Source organism: Corvus brachyrhynchos, unplaced genomic scaffold (assembly GCF_000691975.1).
Source record: "Corvus brachyrhynchos isolate BGI_N302 unplaced genomic scaffold, ASM69197v1 scaffold5, whole genome shotgun sequence".
NCBI classification, from domain to species: Eukaryota; Metazoa; Chordata; class Aves; order Passeriformes; family Corvidae; genus Corvus; species Corvus brachyrhynchos.
The window spans coordinates 8065095-8085678 of record NW_008238321.1 but is presented as its reverse complement, the minus strand read 5'-3'; the positions used below and the strand labels follow the sequence as shown (position 1 = coordinate 8085678).

The following is a 20584-nucleotide window of genomic DNA, read 5'->3' as shown; positions in this document are numbered from 1 at the left end:
GCAGGAATGTCTGCAAGTATAGAGATAAATACGTGGAGACAGATTGCAGCAGAGACTTTGGGGGCATCAGAGGTTTTCTGTTCTGGTCCAGCTCTTCTGTGGAATTACTTGCACTGGCAGGGTGTGGAGTACTCTGTTCCCAGCCCCAGGAATACAAGCTGGGCTGGCATCATGTGTGTCTCTTCCCCAGGATTTGTGAGTTCTTTTGCCACAGAACTCAGCCGAGTGTTTCTTCGGCAATGGGAATAAAAATGCTCTGCAAAGCCTCTGTTAGCCGTAAAATAAAAGATACTATGCTGTATCTCCTGACACTTCAGGGTTTCCTTGGCGTGCTCGATGGGCACAGTGTTTATGGATCATGCAGCAAATGCAAACAAGACAGTGCTGGGGATGCAGCCTCTCTATTGGTCTTCATTAGAGGGAACGTGTGGTGCTTAAAGCTTCAGTATTGGGAGGGAGTTGGAGTTCTTCACTTTTTATTTTACCTCTGGGACTATTTCTAAAGTAGAAGTTGCTGTCATTCCACTGGAGGACTGGCCAGATTTACTGCAGGAGCTTTGGCCTCCTGACTTCCTCAAGCCTTACAGCCAGAAGCCCTGAATATATTTCATTGCTCTAGGGCAAGGAAATTTGTGTCATTAGACTCAGAAGTCAAATATGCAGTAAGTCATACAAAAACACCTGTGTCTTGATTTCAAGTAATTTAAAAATCAGTGGAGTTGAGAGGGTACCTGTGTGCCCAGATTTGGCAACACCACTCACGTTGAAAGCATAAAAATCTGTATGGTCCTTTAATCATGTGTCATTTACACTTGAGCTGGCCACTGAAGTGTTCTTGATGAGTTGGAGACAAGGGCTGAACAGGGCTTCAAGCAGGACATACAAAAGGATCCCAGAAAAACAGCTTTACTTCGGAATAAAAGCCTAAAGTCTAAAGCCTCTGTTCTCTGGCACTCTATTTTTAAAAGATGCTGATGCTCACATTGAGGTTTCACAGATTTTGCCATAGGTAGTGCTACTTTGCCTGGGACTGGGATCATCAAATGCTTAGGTGCAGCTTTAGTTCTTTTTATCTTCTCAGTTTCTTACATAAACCTTCTCATAAACTTGTTTTCCACCTTTTAGAATTCTGTAGCTTTGCTGCACAACAGCTTTGTGTATATTTGGCTCATTAATTGGAAGGAAGTATTTCTCCTTTTATTTCTGAAAAATTTTCCACCAGTATTTTTTTGACTAGTAATGTACCCCTAACTTAAAAGATAAAGTGCTGTTGTTAGACCAATATTTTCCAGTAGTTTACTGTGCTGTTTCACACGCTATTGACAAAAAATCATGTTTGGGCAGAAACCACAACAGAAAATGCTGCTGCCGTGATGTTACACAGTTTTCATTCCACAGTTTCCAGTGTTTGGCTTCATATGTTTGTTCAACATTTGGTTGAATGAATCCTGTGCCTGTTCATTATAGAAATAAGGAGTTGCTGCTTCCTTTTAAATTTCTGCTTATTTCTTCTCTTTAACCAGTGGTTTTTATGTTGTCACAAACTTTTAAGTGCTTGGAAATGTTTGCAGTATGGGCATTAAAAAAAGTAAATCTGTGATTGACTGGCTTGAAGTTTCTACTGCTGAATCACTGTCAGTAATAACCAGGATTTTGTGGAGTCTGTGTTTGTTACTGAGTGCCTCTGTACCCAGTACAAGGGGATTATGCTGAAGGAAGTTGTGCAATTCCATGAGTTACTGGAATTCCAGTGTTTGGGAAGTAGCACTCACCTGCCCGCTGTGTTTAGCTCAGGAGATGTTACATCAGCTGAACCTCAGTGCTTTGCCTGAAGTTGTAACCAAATGCCTGATAGTCACACTGAAATGCAAGGGCAAGTAAAGAGCATTAAGGTTTAGCACTTACATAATCTTCTGCGTCTTTTGAGTGCCAGAGGTATTAACTATTTAAGCCTCTAGACAAATTATTTTGCGTAAAGAGAAACATATACGTGTGTTATCTTTTTTCTCTTGGCAAAACATACAGACTGAAAGGCTGAATAACTCACCCAAGGTGACATAACCCAACCTGGGTGTACCTGGCTCCAGGGCCTGTGCTCAATTTCTGCTGCACAGCAGTAGAGTGTGAGTAGAAACGACCCCACAAAATCCTTATGTTGATGTAGACTGCAAACCTAAGGCACTGTGTAATAGCCCCATATGATGAATCTGCAGCAGTAACACAAATGCTGGGCTTGGCAAACTGCAGTGCTGTACATAGATAGTGTTTGCTGTTGTATTGATCCGTGCCTCTAAATCTTTAATTATCTTTCATAGTAAAACTTGTCTAAATAAATTGCTGTAGTGCTGCTGCTCTTTGGCAGCAGCAGAGGTTGATGCTTGGGTCAGTGGCCACTTTTTACCATATCCTTTCTCTTTGTTTAGAGATTTGGTACCATTCAAAGGAAGGGTAATAGATCTAAAAACTAATGGGCTACCAGACTGTTAGTCCTGAGGTACAAGAGTCCCTACTACAAGTTATGTCTTGTACAGTTTTTCCTGTCCCTTGGAGTGTTTATTATCACCTGAAGGAGCTGAGTGGCCAGGTTGGTGCTGTTCCTCTTGCTTGTAGAGCAAGTGTGGTGCACCTGGGTACTTATTTTGCTGGTTTTAAGCTCCAGATACATTTTTCTGGCACTAAAAGGAAACCAAAGCCTTTGGTTCATACAATAAGAAGTAGCCACTGCAGGTACTGGCCTCTTAAGGTCTTCCACCTGTGGGTTTCCTCTTCAGAGATGAAAATCAGCTGCCATTAGGTTCACTGGTTACAGACAGCAGCTGTCACTGTACACTCTGTGAACTCTGGATATCAGTTTTAAATATATTCATGTGCATGTATTTTGCTGCTGAAGGACTTTTTTCATCTGAGAAAACTGAGCAAAAACACTGACCTGTCCAAGATTTGGTATTTTATTTCCAAATGGTGTGGCTATTTCAGTTGCTGTGATACAGATTTCTGAGTCCTTGAGACTACGTGTTCTCATACCTCGCTGTGCCAAATCTTATTCTCAGCTACACCTGTGTGAAAATGGAGACGGCTCTGAATGAGATACATGTGAAATCAGGAATTAAAAAGGCAGAAATGGCACTGGGGCAGATTCAGGAACATTAATAAAGGAAAGTTGGGAGCATTTAAGTAGGCACAGTTGTGGCATGTCTAAATATGTGTTAAATATGCTGTTAAGAGGTTGAAGTTTCCTTTGTCATTGTTCCATGATCAATTATCCCTTCAGGGCATGGCCCTGTGACAGGGCCGTGCTGCTGCTAATTTGTTTTATAGTTAGTGCAGTTCACAGCCATGGCTTATGTACTCAGAATAAAAACAAATGTGTCTCAGTGAAGTAATGGTATGAATATACAATATTCAACAGGAAACCCTTCCACACTTCGCCACAAAGCACTAGAGCACATACCATTATGCTGACATGTTTTATCAGAAATGAAGATATAATTTAATAACACAAGTTTTCCTTCCACAGTGAAGGAAAGGGGAACAAATCAGTGTTTAAAAACACCCACAGCACCCTGAATAATCAATTCAGGAGAACTATCATAAAGTGAAGCAATATTCATGTCTGTCTCTGAAAATTGAACTATAAAATCCCAAATGATTACAAATAGTCTTTGTGCTTGCTGTCAGTGAAGTCAGCCAGCTGTGTAGATCAACAGCCCATGGTACTTTTTAACTGCAATGTTTTGTTTAAATAACCCATTTGTATTAAAAAAAAATTTCCACGATTCTTCCTCCCCATGGTTGCCAGCAATGTCCATAGCAACAGCTGGTGAGTGCACAAGTGGAGTTCAGTGTGTTGATTATACCATAAACTGGAGAGGGAAGAAAAATAGACACCCTGCTTACAAATACCTGGAATGCTGTAAGAGTTTTATAAGAAGAGGAAGCTGAAGAAAATTGACTTATTTTATTCTGAGTCTTTGCTTTCTGTTATTGACTGAGATGTGTATTTTGTCTTGAAAGCCTGGGGTTGTTTTTTTTTTTTCTATTAGCCTGAGAAATGCTGCTGCTGGCATAGCACAACCAGCCACACCTCAGTGTGGTTCAGCAAGATAAAGCCCAGGAGCTGGGATTTAAGCACCTTCAAGTTCTTATATCAGCTGCACTAACTCTTGCTGCTTAAAATGTAATAATATTTTTTAAAAAACCACAAACAAAACCAAAGGAGCAAAGTTGTGTGATAAAATTAAGCTGCATTAAGTAAGAATTGAAGCTGCTGAAAACCTGGGGAGAAAAAAAAGTTTTAACATAAATAGTGCGCTTTGGAATATTATTCCTTAGTTTGTTGCTCCAATTCCTTGCCTCTGGATTGGCAGATTGTAAACATCTCTCTCGTGATCAATTATATAGTGATTATCCTGGGTTTTGTTTTGTGGAGTTTTTAGTCTCTAGCTAAGTAATTGCTTGATATGGACATGATTTAAAAATATACATTTGGGATAATTCATCTGAGCATCTTTTCTGGGAGCTTCTATCTCCAAAGACCAAAAATAAGCTTTCCGAGGGCGAGCTGCTAAGATTTTCATAACAAGACTCAATATTTGGCAATTCTGCTTAAATCTGAGATGCTTTTTTGTAGCAGTCCTGTATGTACATGAAGATGCTTGTGATGAGTTGGGGTTTGGTTTTTTTTGTTTTGAGTGTTCTCCTGCACATCACCTTCTCTGGATGATTCTTTGGATCAGATGGGTGGCAGAGGAGGGGAGTGGATGGCTGTGGTACTGTGTTCATGCTGTTTGGATTCTTCTTGACTTATCCACACATTTAAATCTAATAGCCAGGACTGAGTGGAGGCCATGCTGGGTGAGAAACATGGCTATTTCTTAGATTTCCCAGTGACACTGCTGTTTGCACACCCCCTTGCAGGGTTTGCCTGTTGCTCAGTCACTTATTCTTTCTTAAATACAGTGTTTTGAGCTTGTTCACTGGACTGCAAACCTCAGTCTTGTGGAGAGGCTTGACCAGGTCTCTTGCATTTGTAATTCTCATTCTGTCTTTCGGAGTCTTTGGGACTTTATCAGCAGATTTAGTAAGTGAAATCTATATTCAGCCAACAAACACTGATGAAAACATTAAGCCAGGCCAAAGACAGACCCTGTGGGTTTCTGCGTGATCTCACTTTCCAGTCAGGTAGAGGATCACTGATGATTGGTCAAGTGCAGTTTTCTGTCCACTTGTTTTACACAGAACAGATTTAGTGTATTGTGTTCATGAAGAAGCACAGGGATTGATGCCTGCAGCCTTATTAACCCAAGACCTTGCAAGCCCCAAAACCAGAGAATAGAGAAGCCAAGCATAAAACATGGAAATTCTGCAGTTGCTCTCAATTCTTCCTGGAAATACATCTGCTAAACCCATCAGTAGCTGGTTGTCCTTCACTTCATGGTAGTGTTTGTCCTCTGCCTGGCCATTAGGACTGTCTTGTGTGACCCTGGGATGCTTTCATGACTAGAAATCCCAGTCACTTCCCAGAAACACGTGCTGTGCCCTGACATAGTTAGAGAAGCAGTGTATGAACTGCCCTGATTGTAAACTCAGTGTAGTTGTACTTAATATTCAGTGCCTGTGTAAGTATAAAATTTTTATTAATAGATGGTTGATTTGCAGTAACAGTGTACCTGGAACCTAAATAATATCCCATGAAACTGCCATCCAACCACAACTCCTGGTGCTCTGTCCCTGTGGAGGTGCTACTCTAGCACAAATATTTTTCCCTGTGATTGAGTCTTGAGAAACACAGGCTGTTTGTAGGACACACGTATTTAAATAATTTTAATTAATAATTCCCCTTCAGCACTGGGAGATGCGAGGGTGGTGAAGTGCTGGCTGGGTTAAGCTGTGCATGCACAGGGATCCCCCAGAACAGCTGTGTGTGCAACTGCAGCAGATCCCTGCTTTTCCAAGAGGGGAAGCCCATGGGGGAACTCTTGCAGTAATTATTCTGTTATTACTCCATAATCGCTCCCTTTTCTGTCAGCATCACTGTTCCTCTGTGGTGTCTGGGTCACAGGGAGATCAGGCCTTGCTGCGCAGTGGTGGACAAAAGTTTTTGAAAGGGGAGCAGAGGCTCTCCAGTTAAAAATATCTGGTATAGAGGGATTGATAATTGTATTAGCTGGAGGTAATATTGGAAAAGAGGCTTTATGAAGGCCTTTGTACTAAAATATTGCATGCTGGCTCAGGAGCAGATGGTGACTTCTGAAAGAGAGCCTAATCAGGTTACCCTGATTTTCATTTTATGTTTTTATATCCCAGTATTATCTACTTTTTGTGTAATCTTGTAGACTAATAACATAACAAATATCTAACTTTGGGGAATTATCTACTTGTAGAGTAGATTTTGGTATTTTCACATAAAAACATTATTAATCTAAATCCACCTATTTGAGATACTGAAGGGTTCATTCGCAGCATTAACTGCAAAACCTTTCTCTTAAAGGCTGTAAGAATGGCCCTTTTGAAAAGTTATCTTCACTTTTAAAATTCTGATTCATGTTCCATTGATTTTAACAGAAGAATTCCCATAAGCTCTAGATCAAGCTCAGAGATTATTTGCAGCAGAGTTTATAGTATTTGGACAACTTGAAAAGGTGCAATTAAAAATTCCAGTCTGTACAGTCATGGAATAGTTTGGGTTGGAAGGGACCATAAAGATGATCTATTTCCTGTGCCAAGGGCAAGAATGCTTTACCTTAGACCAGGTATCCAAGTGCTCAATTCTGGCTGCAGTGAGTGGAAGTGAGGAAACCTCAGGAGGTGCTGTTCTATGTTCTGATGTTTAGAATAATGGGCTGTATGATCTGTGTCCATCACTGCTGCCTTTTCCCATCCCCTCAAGTCCACAACCTTTAATTAAACAGCATCTCTTAAAAACAATTTGTCATCAAAGGGCCCCCCTCGCCTTTGCTTTGAGATCAGTCTGGTTCTGTTTCCATTTGCTTTTGTGGTGAAGGTGCCACTGAGGTGCTTTTGGATATGATAACCCTGGATCCACTGTTACAACCACCTCCCACTGCCAGCCCTGGCTGCTGCTGTTCCCTACAGGCTTCTGCTGAGCTCCAGAGAAATCCAACCATTCTTCTATTAAAATGTGTGCTTTAAAATGCTCCTTTCCTACACTTAAGAAATCCCAGAGGATCAGTCTGCTTAGTTTGCTTGCTGGTTGCTCCTGTCTTGAAAATGTTAGATTGAGTTAAGTTCGATAGTGCTTCAAAAAAAGTAATATTTATATTTTTCATGAGTCCCGTGCTCGGTATGAATTACTGACAGGTCCACTCCATCTGCTGCAGTCATCTTCATCAAATGTGCTGCTAAACTGAGCACCCAGGAATCAGATTTTCCTTGGAACACCAGAGTAGTGCTGTCAGAATTTAAAAGTTATATCAGACAATGAAAACAAACAATAAGCCCAGGAAAACACACTAAGCCAGTTTTCAGAGTCTCTGTGCAGCTGCTGTGCAGAAAGTGGTTGCAACCCTGGTAAGGGCTGGGCCCTGGAGTTTCAGATGGTTTAGAAATGTTGGCATTAATGAGTCCTTAAAATGTGACTGATTGATTGATTTTCCTGATGCACGAGGCTCATGCGTGATCTAAATAAAACTCCAGAGCCTGGGAGGGCTCCTGGCTGGCTCCGTACCTGCCTGCACTTAATGAACCCAGGACACTCCATTTTTCACAGAACTATTAAGATATCAATAACTCATTTGGGGAGTTTTAATCTAACTTTGACCATGTAATTGATGACCCCTAAGAGCTGCCTTCAGGAGTTGTATTATCTTCTAACCCTTTTTTAAATACAAATTAATATCAAACTTTTATGCTTATGTAGATTAGTTTCTAAAATTTACTTACTTTTCACTCACAAATGTTAAATTTTGTTCACACTCCAGTAAAAATTTGTATTATAATGAAAACCCTCACTTCATTTTCAACAATTTCCTTAGTAAATACATTTTCATTTCCTTTGGTCTTGATTATTATATAATGAGTTTAATGGTTTAAGTCTCAAAATTTTCAGCCAATTTAATGCAGATAATAAGTGTCCACCACAGCGGTATTCAAGGATTGCCTTTAAAACTCTGGGTGCAGTTGTACCTGGAATCAAAGCAGCGTGAAATATATTTCAGTATTTTCAAAGAATCTTTCTAATACTGCTTTCTTTAGAATTGAAGTAGAAGTGAGTGTAAATGTAATTGTCTTGTAATATTCAATTATTAGCACTGCAGTGGAATTTTATCTTTATTTGCTCTATCAAATGTCTTATTAATTGTATTTTATATCCCCACTCTGTAAATCTATCACAGTTTCTTTGATTAATTTTCTAAATCAATTAAACTAGTATAGTCTCATTGAATAAAACAAAAAAACAAAAAAAACCAACCATACTGTGATTTTTTTTTTTTTTTTTAAAGTAGCTTTTATAATAAAAATTGCCAAGGAAGATGTTGTAGACAGGATCTTTAGGTGATGTGTGATGACTGATTTCAGAGCTGAACATTTAGCTTCATTTTTCAACAGGTTTTTTTTATTATTGTCTGGAGTAGAAGTCTGAGGAGCAGCTGAGGGAGTTGGGGGGGCTCAGCCCGGAGAAGAGGAGGCTCGGGGGACCTTTTTGTTCTCTGCAGTTCCCAAACAGGACAAGAAGAAATGGCCTAAAGTTCCCTGCACCAGGGAAGATTTAGGTTGGATATCAGGGAAAATTTCTTCACCAAAAGGATTCTCAAGCACTGGCACAGTCTGCCCAGGGCAGTGCTGGAGTCTCTATCCCTGGAGGGATTTAAAAGCCATGAGGATGTGGCACTTGAGGACATGGGTCAGTGGTGACCATGGCAGTGCTGCGGGAATGGTTGGACTCAAAGATCTTAAAGATCTTTTCCAGCCTAAATGGTTCTCTGATGCCATGATAGCTTTACAAAAGTTCAGGTTCCTTTGTATCCACATCAGAAAATTAAAGTGTTATGAATGAAATGTCTGGCTTTGAACACGGCTGTGTTCTCACTGTAATTTCTTATGCCCTCCCTATGTATAAAAACCACTATGCTGCACTGGGAATGTGTGATTTACACCGTTCCTTTAAATGCTTTTTCAGAACAAAGTAGCTGTTTATAGTTAAGGGTAACCACCCCATGCCAAAACAGGAGGATGGAATGCAGGGGTGTTTATTATTGACTGATTAGTGCACAAATGCTTTCACTCCGTGCTGACTCTTTCTGAGCCTATCGATGTGTGAGCTTGTTCCTCCAGTATAATAATTTTATAAGTTGTTTCACTCTCATGCTCAGTGATATGTCTAACAGCACAGCTGAACTCAGCATGGCTTCTCATTAAGTATTAGAAGTGAAGGGAATTTCCTCCTCCCAACCTTACCCTCAGATTTCCAAGTCTGTGCCTGTCACAGGCTGCAGTAGGTCAGATTTTTGCTCCACAGGTTTTCCCTGGAAATTTACATTTGCTTTAATCTTACTGGTTTTGGAGCTTCCTGTGGCCTGTCAGTCAAATCCTTGAATATTTACATGTTTTCTCTAGGTTAATCCTTTATCTTTTATAGTCAAGAAAAGGTCATCTAATCCATGTGAAAAGTAAAGTAGCCAAGTGGGTAATGCTGCCTATGAGGGAGTTCACAGGAACCTTTGTTGTGCAGCAGCCCTAAGAACAGAATTGTGTTAGAAAAAGACATTTATGACTCCTCCAGGCCCCTGCCAGTTACCTACAGGGTTATGCTGTCCTACCTGCTTTGGGATGAAAGAAGAACCCTCCCTGCCTCTCCACACACAGATGGTCTCTGTTACAGCCCATGTTATTGTCTCTGATGAGGTGATAATTGGCAATGCCATAAATTAAGAAAGTTTACCTTTGGAGGTTCCGCTGCCTTTGATTTTTACTTTCTTACTTCAATGAACTATGTGTTATTCCTTGAGTTTCACTTTAACAGGCTGCCTTCCACTTGTTGAGAGGATTTTCAATAAATCTGGCTTTGCAGCACCCTGATGATTGCCAGGACTGTCGTCACCCCACAAAGATGCAGTTTGCAGCCTGGTGGTCACTGGTGTCATTTGCTGTTCCTTGCATAACTTCTTACTGCCATTTAAGCTGTCCCAGTTCTACGTGTTGTAGCTCTTTCTGTGTGTCACCATGAACATCTTACATGATCTAAAGAGAGAAGGCCTAGAGGCATCTGAGATCTTTATTTCCTGCAAATGTGTTTGAAATGGGTCTGGTTTTGATTCTGCAACATCTTGATTTATATGATCAGTGAATATCATATCAGGCTATCAAGTTTGAAGGGTTGTATGGTTTTTGCCTAGTGGATAACATTCTTCTGATGGCTTCAAAGTGATCTCTCTCTTTCCTAAACAGAGCCATCACCCTGGAGAACCAGCTGGTGATCCTGGGGACATCAGTGGTGGATGCAGGAGGTTACTATGTCCAGGCAGTCAACGAAAAGAACGGGGAGAACAAGACGAGTCCCTTCATTCATCTCAGCGTAGCACGTGAGTACCCAAATTGTGGAGAATGTGCTGTCACACGGGGGCTGCAGACAGGACTCACAAAGGCTGCCCTAATAAAAAGCCTTGCTAACAAAGGATTGGACCTTTAAAAGAGGTCAGTGTTTGCTTCTTGGTTTGGAGCACACTGAACTCCTTGTGCAAAAGAGGGAGGAGATGCCCTCCACAAATCACCCTCAAAGCCCTTTGTCTGGTGGTTTACTTTGTGCGAGGCAGGTACATGATGATATCCCTCACTGTTTATTGTGAAGTTGTGATTATAATTTCTTTTTAATGCAGGTGTTTATAATGGGTTGTTTTCCATTGTGCCTAAGTAAACAAGTCATCCTTCTGAGTGCAAATTTATTTATGAATCTATTCCCAGTTTATGGCATTATTTTTACCTGGAGTTATCACAGAGTCCCAGGGAACATGCATTTCATTGTTGTTACTCATTATTTTACATTACAAAGGTTGTATTAACACCACCACTACAGAGATATTCCATGAGTGGGTTTTGCAGCAGAGCACCGGGGTCAGGGAGATGCCTGCACACTGGGTCTGCCAAGGTGCACGTTCAGCAGAAATGTGCACGTGCAAACTCTTGTAAAACATCCAGTAAACCTGTTTGTATGAAAAATTAATATTCTAAACGTGGAATGGCTTGACTTCTTGTATGAGGCACTTGATAAAGGTATTATTTATGTGGCAGTGAGAAGAGGGAGTGTGATAGTGCTGTGGGAGAGGGGAGGTTCCTCATTTTGCTTGTAGAGACAGGGAAGAGGTGATGGAGTAAGTCAGTGATGGCAGTGGCAGCCCTTATAATTTGGGCTTCTAAAAGATGCAGGACTCAGCTCTAGGTCAATGGCATGATGAGATGCTGCAGATCTCCTGATCTTGGGTACCATTAGATTTGGGACAATCCCTGTTGGCTTGTTTCCTTACAATAGCAAATCTTGGGAGTCTGGGTTTCCAGGGAAATAGCTTTTGGAACTATGCTTGTGTTTGTCAGAAATTCATCCAGAACATTACAGACCTGTGAAACATTTCATTTCTAAGAAACAGTGACTTTTCTGCTAAAATTTCTAATTGGATTTCAAGGAAAGCTATTCTTAGACAAAGATAGGAAGCCCTGGTAGTGGGGCTGGGATCACTGGGGGCAGCAGCTGGAAGGTTTGACAGGCAGCAGGAGACACAAACCTCTGTTTTCTTCCAGACAAGTATCTAAACTAAATGAACTGCTCAGGGGTTTTATGTGTATCTTTCTGAAGTGGAAATAATATTCCAAATCCACTTGTGAATTCTGGCTGTACGGTGGCATGTAGATTGTAAACATTATTATTTCTGACAGTATGAAGAGGTTTGCTAACACTTTAGTAATTTCATTTTTAAAGCAAATTTGTGTTGTTTGTATTATGTGACCAATAGCATACTTCCCACTTTAATTTCATGTCTTAATTAATGCTACAAATAGTCTGTGATCATGCATGCATAACAAGTGCTATGCAAAGCAGAAAGTAATATGGGCATATGGAAAAGAAAACACTCCAAAATGCTCACAGACTTGATACCATGAATGCAAAGTCTGCCTGGAATGTGGCAAATAGGAAAGATAAAGTGGATAAAAGAAAATGAAGCATGAGACAAGATGGAAAGCCAAAAATGGATTTGCTTTTAGAATTAATGTCAGCCAATGAGGTTTGTGAATTGACACCTTGATAGCCAGGGTTATTAAGGCTGTGTGCGTCTGTTGAAGGAAGGCACTGGCTGTAAGGCATTGGAGTCTGTAAAGAAAATTGCATTTACGTGGTTGTTCTGAACTTTGATCTGAGGACTAAACTTACTAATTTCTATGTAATGTATCACATATATATTTTTGGTCCAGTAACAGAAAAAAATTAGGCAAAAATATAGTCCTGAAGCAATATGCAGAGAATGGTTGCAGAAAAATGACATATTTTGGAAGAGTAATAAAGAATTCAAGCAGGAGGTTGGAAACAGATTGTTAAAGGTAACGCAGATGAGGAAGATACTGCATTGACTTGTCACTGTCTGAATCTTATGGGTTGTTAGGAGGGATGACACTTGTAATTTTCCATTAGGACATGTATAAAATTTAAAAACAGTTTAATCAAAATCCAATAAACTCCAAGTAAAGTGGAATGGCCAATCTCTGTGCAAGTAGATGATATATTAATTATTGAGTACAACCTTGCTGCATGACTCAGTGTGCACACTGCCACTGTTATTGAGGGCAGGAGGAAAAAAACCCCATAGATAATTCCCAGGGCAGCCATTCACTGAGAACTGTGTTAGATATGCACAGCTCGTTATTCCTTGAAGGAGACCGGTGTCAGATTTGCTTCAGCCTGTAAGAAAAGCATATTTGCAGAATCATTCCAACAGCTGAGAAAGCTGTAAGCTGTCCTGTTCTGCTCCAAAGTACAAGGCTGACAGCAGGAGAAAGGTCTGGCTCTGAGCTGAGCAGAAGATGAGTTACAGGGCTTTATATTGTAGATTAAAGTCATCTGTTGAATTGTGGCTGAAGGTAAATGGAGTTTGAGCATCACCTGGAAAATACACTGAACTGTCCTTCAATTAATAACTATATTTGATACATGTGATGTGAAGAGATTAGAGGATGCTGAACATGTTTCAAAAGCAGTCTAAAAGCCCCAATCACATTGAATTCTCTCATGGGGCTGAGTATTAATAGTAAAGACATTTTGTTTCTTGTCAGTCTAAACTGCAGCTCACCGAGTCCAACACTGTGAAGTCTCACACCCACCCATTGCCCCTGATTGCAAACATGCAGGGAAGTTGGGAAACAGCTCCAAGAGAAAGCCTGCAGGCTTGTCAGAGTTGCTTTGGCTGTGCTTGGGTTTGCTTTTCTCCATGTTCTGAGGTTGGCCACATGTGGAAATGAAGGCAGCAGAGTGCCAGGGCTTAGGGGAATGCTCAGCTCTTGGGGACATTTGGGCGTTTCAGGTATGCGCTGCGTCCCCATCGCTCTGCCAGCCTGGTCCTTACACGCCCTTGGTGCAAAGGCATTAAAGATTTATTTCCCAGTAGATTTGGTCACTCTGTGAGCAGATCCAAATATTGAGCAGTGTTTTTTCTCAACAGCTGAGTCCCCAGCTTGGCTGAACCCCTGTGTTCTACATGCCTGCCCTAAACCCATGTGTCTGAATGTGACACAGCATGAGGCCCACCCAGTTGTGCTTGAGAACCATGGTTGTTTCTTTCAAGGGGACTAGTTTCCACTGACTTCAGGAGGATTAGATCATCTCTGAGGTGACAAGCTCTGGGGAAATAAAAATTATGTCCAACAGGCAGCATATTGGGAATAACGTCACATCTGAAATTAGTGTGAGATGTCATAAATTAGTCCTAAATTTAAAATGTCTTAAAATGAGTTGAACTGTGTACTACACTAATGAAAATCCTGCCACTTTTTTTTTTCTTTTTAACCATATGTCAAAGCTTTCATGTAAATAACACAAATTTTGGCTTGGAAAATCAGAAAGTCTGAAAGTTGAGAGTTTGGCAGTGGAAATAGTAACAGCACTCATTTTGGGTTTTAACTCAAATTACTCACTCCTTGTTGAGAATTCACTATTGGTGCTGGGGAGGGTTTCAGTATAAACCCCGTTGCTGGAGCTTCCTAACTTGATTGGAGAGGCGTGAGAATTAATCTATCTCTGGGCTGGTGCAAGCTTTTGGGATGTAAATACTGCTCTTCAGTAATAAGCGTTGGAAAATCCTAAATGGTTTTTTCCTGTTTCCGTCTATTGAGCAATAGGTTTGATGATGGTATCGTAAACAGATCCTTAATTCTTTTGGCTTTTTCTTTCCTGTGCCTATTCTTCCACAGCCAGACATGTCCTGCAGCACAGATGGTCAGGTCTAATCCAAAGGATTGTGGCTTGTCAGGGAATAAAGTGACATTCTTTGGTTTTAGCAGTGTTGGCAGGGCACCTAAAGATCGAAGTGTTCATTCAAATAAGGCCATCATAAACCCTTATTTCCTTGAAGGCCATTCTCAGTGTAACAGCTAAATATCTCTGAAACTGCATCACAACTCTTTTGCTTGTAGTATGGAGCTTAAAAACAAACAAAATTCAACCAAACAAACTCAAACCCCCAAATCTCCAAAAGTAATGACAAACCCCATGAACCAAAACTCCCCAGAAACACCAAAGCAAACAAAAAAAAATTAGTACATGGTACTTTGCTGTTGGCTGTGCTACTTTTGCATGAAGGTTTTTTGAGGGTAAAGAGGGAGGGAGCAGGGACATTTAGAGCTTCTTAATGAAACCATGAGAGATTTTAGTATGTAAGTCAAGAGTTTAAGTGGGTTTATTGGAAATGGGGGGGAAAAAAGAAAGATTCATAGGGAGCTTTCTATTGCTGTGAGGAGCTGGCTGAGCTACTCCCTGCAGGATACTCAATCCATGTCCTTCCACTTTATGATATGATGCCAAGGCCAGACTCTGGAGCCACTTGGGAAGAAGCTGGCAAAGCCCTGGTGAGGTATTTCCATTACTGACTTGAGTGCAATGCTTTCTGTGAGCACCACTGGCCCACTCCTGGAAACTTTTAAGGGCGTGTTTGTCTTTTTCTGAGTCCAGTTGAAGCATTTTATGAAAAATGTGGGCCTCAGTAAATGATTTAAATGGCTGGTTTGCAGGAGGTGGGTGTGTGTAAGCTGTTGTGACAGTTTAGATGCTCCTGCTTCAATTGGTTTTGCGGCGCTAATCGTCCGGAACTGCAATTCAGGGCCTTGCTCCTGCACCTCCTTGTTAAGCTGTGAAATATTGAGATGCATGTCATTCCAATAGATTTATTAGTAAATTAGATAGTCTCCAGACCTATTGGTAACACCAGGAGATACAGAGTGTTCTGCAGCCTGATGTCATTTTCTGATGCAGGCTTTGTGAAAACAGAAAACAAGATTGATGAAAATTTTAAAAACCTTGCCAGCCAGCATTTCTGAAGAGTCAAAGATAATAAAGCCAATTATCATTTAACGAAGATAAATTTTTCCCTTGGGCACCGGCAATGCTTAAAAAAAAATAAAATTGGTTGCCTTGCAATTAAGTTAAAGTATGAGAGTGTCGTGTTGTTCTGCCCAACCTCCACTCATGACCAGAAGAATTTTATTCTGTTATGGCAGACATTGACATGAGGCTAAATAGACCCTGTTTGTCCCAGCTTGGTGCCTATTTTGTTCTTCAACTTAATGTATCAAGACATAAATTTTACAGAAGGCAAAAGTCCCATTTCAGGCTCACAGGGACTGAATTTACACAAAGTTCTTGTTTGGTTGGTTTTCTGCTGTAAAGGAAAGCTCTCATGATTGCACAGGACATTTGGGTCACTTTTAGTGTCTGTAAGAATGAAATATTCTTTATGATGTCAGGAAAGAAAGAGGTGGGGGGGAAAGTGGCCTGTTACCTGTCGGTGTGTTTGATAGGATGTTCCTCTTGACATCCTTCTGTCAGGTGTGGTAAGAAGATAAGTTTTCAGAAGATTCTGAGCAGACATTCTCCTCTCTGGAAGAGAGCATTTCACTAACATGATTTTTCATATTAGCCATCAGGGTTCGTTCAAGTCAGCAGATGCTGAGGATCCTTCATGGGTATGTTTGAAGCACAAAAGGCATGAATTTTTCATAGCCAGTCCCAGCTTTCAGGTGTAGGCAGGAAAAAAGGAATGGGCTGGCACCCCCAGGGAACAGATATTTCTGTTCTGACGTCAAATTCACACAAGCTCTATAGACTTGTCAAACTGGTTTTAGTTCATGCCAAGAGAACTGGCTTCTTTTAGCCCCTCTGGGTCAGTGCTGTGGTGGTGAATTTAGTGCTTCTATGATGCTTTTTTCACTTTTTGGTTATTTTGGTGAGGGAAAAAGAAGGAATATGGGATGAGATGAAATTGCATTTCTGTGCCATGACTGTACCTGGTTGCCTGAGGCTGTGACCAAATACTGGGGAAGTCCAACATAGCACAGCTCAAACCTCTGTGCGCTGGTTTTAAGTCATTCTTTGAAAGGATCACATTTCTTTCCCATTTTCTTAAAGGTTTTGCTCTCTCTTTGTCAAGCAGGATTTCCAGGAAGGATATCGTGGTGGGGTTCCATGAGTAAATGCGAGCCTTTGGCTTTGAGTGGCACTTAACATTTGACTGATGCTTCACAATCCTCTGTTATCCAAAATGTTAATTTGAAGGAGACTGTAGAAGTGTTTGGGGTTTAACACTCAACCCTAAGGACATATTCTGTGTAAAAGCCATCTTGAACACCCTGGTCAAATACTGTCAAAGTGCTTTTTTTCTAATCTTGCTCTATTCTCAAGGACATACATTTTAAATGGGGATCTTTTTTCTTATTTTAAGAATAGAGTGTGACTTAACCATGCCTTTGAGATGTATGTATGCATTTAAGTCAAACACATTTTAATGTAAGAAAAAGGACTAAATTGAGTTAGCGTTAAAGATTTGGGTTTGATATATTGGAACAAATGTTAGTTTAAGCTTTATCCAGAGCTAGGAGTTTCAGTGGAGGCTGATATTCTCAGTGCTTTACCCTATTATCTACTGCAAAAGTGACACTGTACTGCGGTGTAGACTGATTTTATATGCATTACAAAGAAGTAACAGATGATGTTCAGGATTTATCAGCCTTCTTGGACTCCAAATTTCACTGTTAGCTTTTTCTAAAGCATCAGCCAGGTCTCTTCCATAATTCTCTACCTTTCTTCTACTTAAAGGAAAACTTTGCTCACTTTTAACTGTAGTGACAGAGAAGGAAATCTGTGGTTAAAATGATAGATAGCTCACCTTTATTATTCCTGCAGTTTAGCAAAGAAACCTCTGTGGCAGCTCAAGCTTTTTCTGGGCGGAAGGGGGTAAGGGGGGTTCCAAATATTCTATCGGTGCTCTTCCTGATAAATAGTAGACATATTCTTTGGTCTCCAGTTTCATCTTCCTCTGGACTATTTTTGATAAAACTTAGTGCCACACATGGTGCATCTGCTGCAGCCTCTGCCCCAGGCAAGCAGGGTATCCTCTGCTGGTGGCTTTTGATCTGGAAAGATGATAAAATGAACTTTCTGTAAGATTATTTCAGTCTTACTATTAAAGAGAACTTAAACAGCCTAAATCAGCATAAAACCTGTTCCAATATCTGGCACTTAATTTTCATCATATCACATCAACAAATGTAATGAAGCTTTAAATGCATGGTTTATGGGAAGAATAGTTATTTCCTTTTCTCCCAAGTGCAACAGAACAACCCTGTTGTTATGGGGACTCCTCAGTGGCTGGTGAAACTACAGAACTGCACGAGAACTGAGTGTCTGTTCCCTCAGCAGATGCACATACATTATGCATGTTGCTGTGAAAAAATGGCAAATGCTGAGGTTTCTATAATCAAACTTATTATTTTAACATGGCTTCTTGTTACACTTGTCTGTTTATAAGGTTTGGGGGGGGTGGTTATAGTGTCTGTGAGAGATCTGGAATGTACACACACACAGAGGCTCCAAATCCTGGGTTGTCTCCTAAACCCTTTATTTATATCTGACACATGCAATTAATCTCTCCCTATCTCTAATCACTTTTGCTATTACATTCATCGGAGTGATTTGTATCCTATCTCTGTCACTGCTTGGTAATTGATATGTGGAGATAAGGGATTCTTAGAGGACACAAACAAGGAAATGGCAAAATTGAATTTACCTTGCAATCATTTTATAAAATGTGACACCCATCAATTATACATGCCATCCAGGAAAATGCCATCTTGAACAAACTGTGATGATTTGTTGGAAGATCAGCAGAAGAGAAATGCCAGAAAACTTTTCTAGACAGAAAAGTATTGCTGGTTCAACAGACAGACTTTTCAATCTCATTGGTCCACCTACAGTGTTTTTAAATAATACTGTAGAATTTACAAAGAAAGTATCATTTTTGATCTGTGCTTTTCTCTAGTCAATCTTGTACTAATACTTCAGAGTGGAATAAGATGAAAGGGAGCTGTTGAAATAAGCATTGTTTTGATCAGACATAAAAAGATGATGTTGGTTACTCGAGATTGAATCATCTTTCATGGGCAGAAAGGGTAAAACTGATAGTATAATCCAATTTCAATTTAACCACGTTCTATCATGAACGTATTTCTATTTAGTTTCTCTTTTCAATTTCACTAGAGTGATAAGTGAACTAATTTTCTCACTCTTGTGTAAGTACTTTGTGCTCATGATTAGTTCTAATTGTTGGCATGAGAGTAGTAGCTCCTGTCCATACTTGTAAGCTTAAGCACTACTGTGGGATCTTGGAAAAGCTTTTTAATACATACTGATAATGCCATAAAAACGAGTATATACATGAATAATATAATAACAGTAATAGAAATCATAAAACTGAGAAGATTTAAGTCAAACAACATTCAGTGTTGGCAGCTTCCTGGGCCTGTCAGTCTGGCAGAGAGTCTTTTCCCTGGAACTATTTATTTCTTTATCTTGTACACCCCAGATCCAACTGCGCTGTCTAAAAACTCCCAGAGCAGACAGAAGCCCAGTGATTTGTAGGAATTTGTAAAGGGCTTTGCATTTCAGTTCCTGTAAGGATCATAATGCTGAAGCTTTAGAAGGAATGGCTACTGGAGACTGGTGTATCAATTTACCCCTTTTGAACACTAACTCCTGGTTTCTTATAAGTCCCTTTCTGCTGTGCCAAACTCCTGGAGTTTTCCAAGGAGCTGACTTGAAGTATTTTGGTTTGATTCTCATCTTTACACAGTGGGATGTTTTTAAAATATAATTCTCATTTATTTTAAGTTGCCAAACCCTTTCTGAAGGTGATTTTTACTGAGAAAGAGCCTGTAACTTACTGAAGTGAGCTTGAGCTTAAATTTGCTATTTTGAGGCAAAACGAACAACCAACCAACCCCCATTTAAAGAAAAACATCCAAGAACTGGACTTTGGTGATCCTTGTGGGTCTCTTTCAACTCAGGATAATCAATGATTCTCTGATCTATGGCTGTGACAGCTCTGTCTTGGTCTGCAGTGAGACAAGCTGTCCTGGATGGTCTGTGAGTGAGAGTAAAGAGATACCAACCTCTTGCTTAGAAAAACAGTGACAAGTGTTTTATTTATTATGAACTGGATAAATTTGCAGCCTGGAGGGTGTTTGGGTTTGTTTTTCTAATCATAGGAGAAGGACTTTTATATTTGTAAAAGAAACAATTTAGGAACTATTCAATAGTATTCTTTAAACTGTTGTGTTAGGCAAGCTTGAAATAGCTTCTAAACAATATAGATAAGGAATAGTAAATATGGTCAAAACAGATGTTTAGTAGAGTATGTTCTGCACTGAGTTACTGCAAAAGCCTAAATATATCCTGAAGATTCTCGCACGTGCCGAAGGTCTGCAGAGCTGCCCTCCCACTGTCTTCACAAAAGCTAATTTTTGTCTCCAGCTTTCACAGACATATGGTTGCTTGAGGGTTATAATTTTTAAAGCTCTTCATATTAAAGATGTTTTTAATTTCTTCTCAATATACATCATAAAGCAGGAAAATTGAATATGAATGGAAAACCCTCGGATGTCTCTCTCATCCTTCTGCCAGATAGACGTGATTTGTCCAAGTAATTGTGGGAGTGCAGACAACAGCTTGGGTATGGAAAAAAAATGGAAAAATAGTGATTAGAACTGCAAGCACTGGAAAGCCAGGACAGGCAAGATTCAAGGTCATCTGTACAGCCATAAATATTCTTTTTAGATTTTAGTAAGGACTTGCTATGAATTTTAAAGTAATTTAGAATAATTGGTCCTTCCTACCCCATTTGTAACAGGAAGAGAAACTCAGACCTGGCTGTAACCTGGGTTGCTTCACCTGATGTATGTAAAAGCTGCATTGATTTCCTGTCCCCGTGGCTGTACCGTGGGAGCTGTAAATTGCCAATCCAGGATGTTTGTTATCCTTTGATTTTGTACTGAGCAGTTTCACATATTGTTGTGTGCAGCTGGGGAGTGGTTTTAGACA

At 40.2% G+C, this 20584-nt stretch overlaps 1 protein-coding gene across 1 annotated transcript in view; it reads left to right on the top strand.

Annotated features, from left to right (window-relative positions):
* Nucleotides 1-20584, top strand: part of SDK1 (sidekick cell adhesion molecule 1) — a 388322-nt gene that overhangs the window by 171522 nt on the left and 196216 nt on the right. Inside the window, 2 exon segments of the mRNA XM_017734101.1 lie at nucleotides 10408-10545; nucleotides 16932-16937. Of these exon segments, the coding sequence (XP_017589590.1) occupies nucleotides 10408-10545; nucleotides 16932-16937 (144 nt within the window).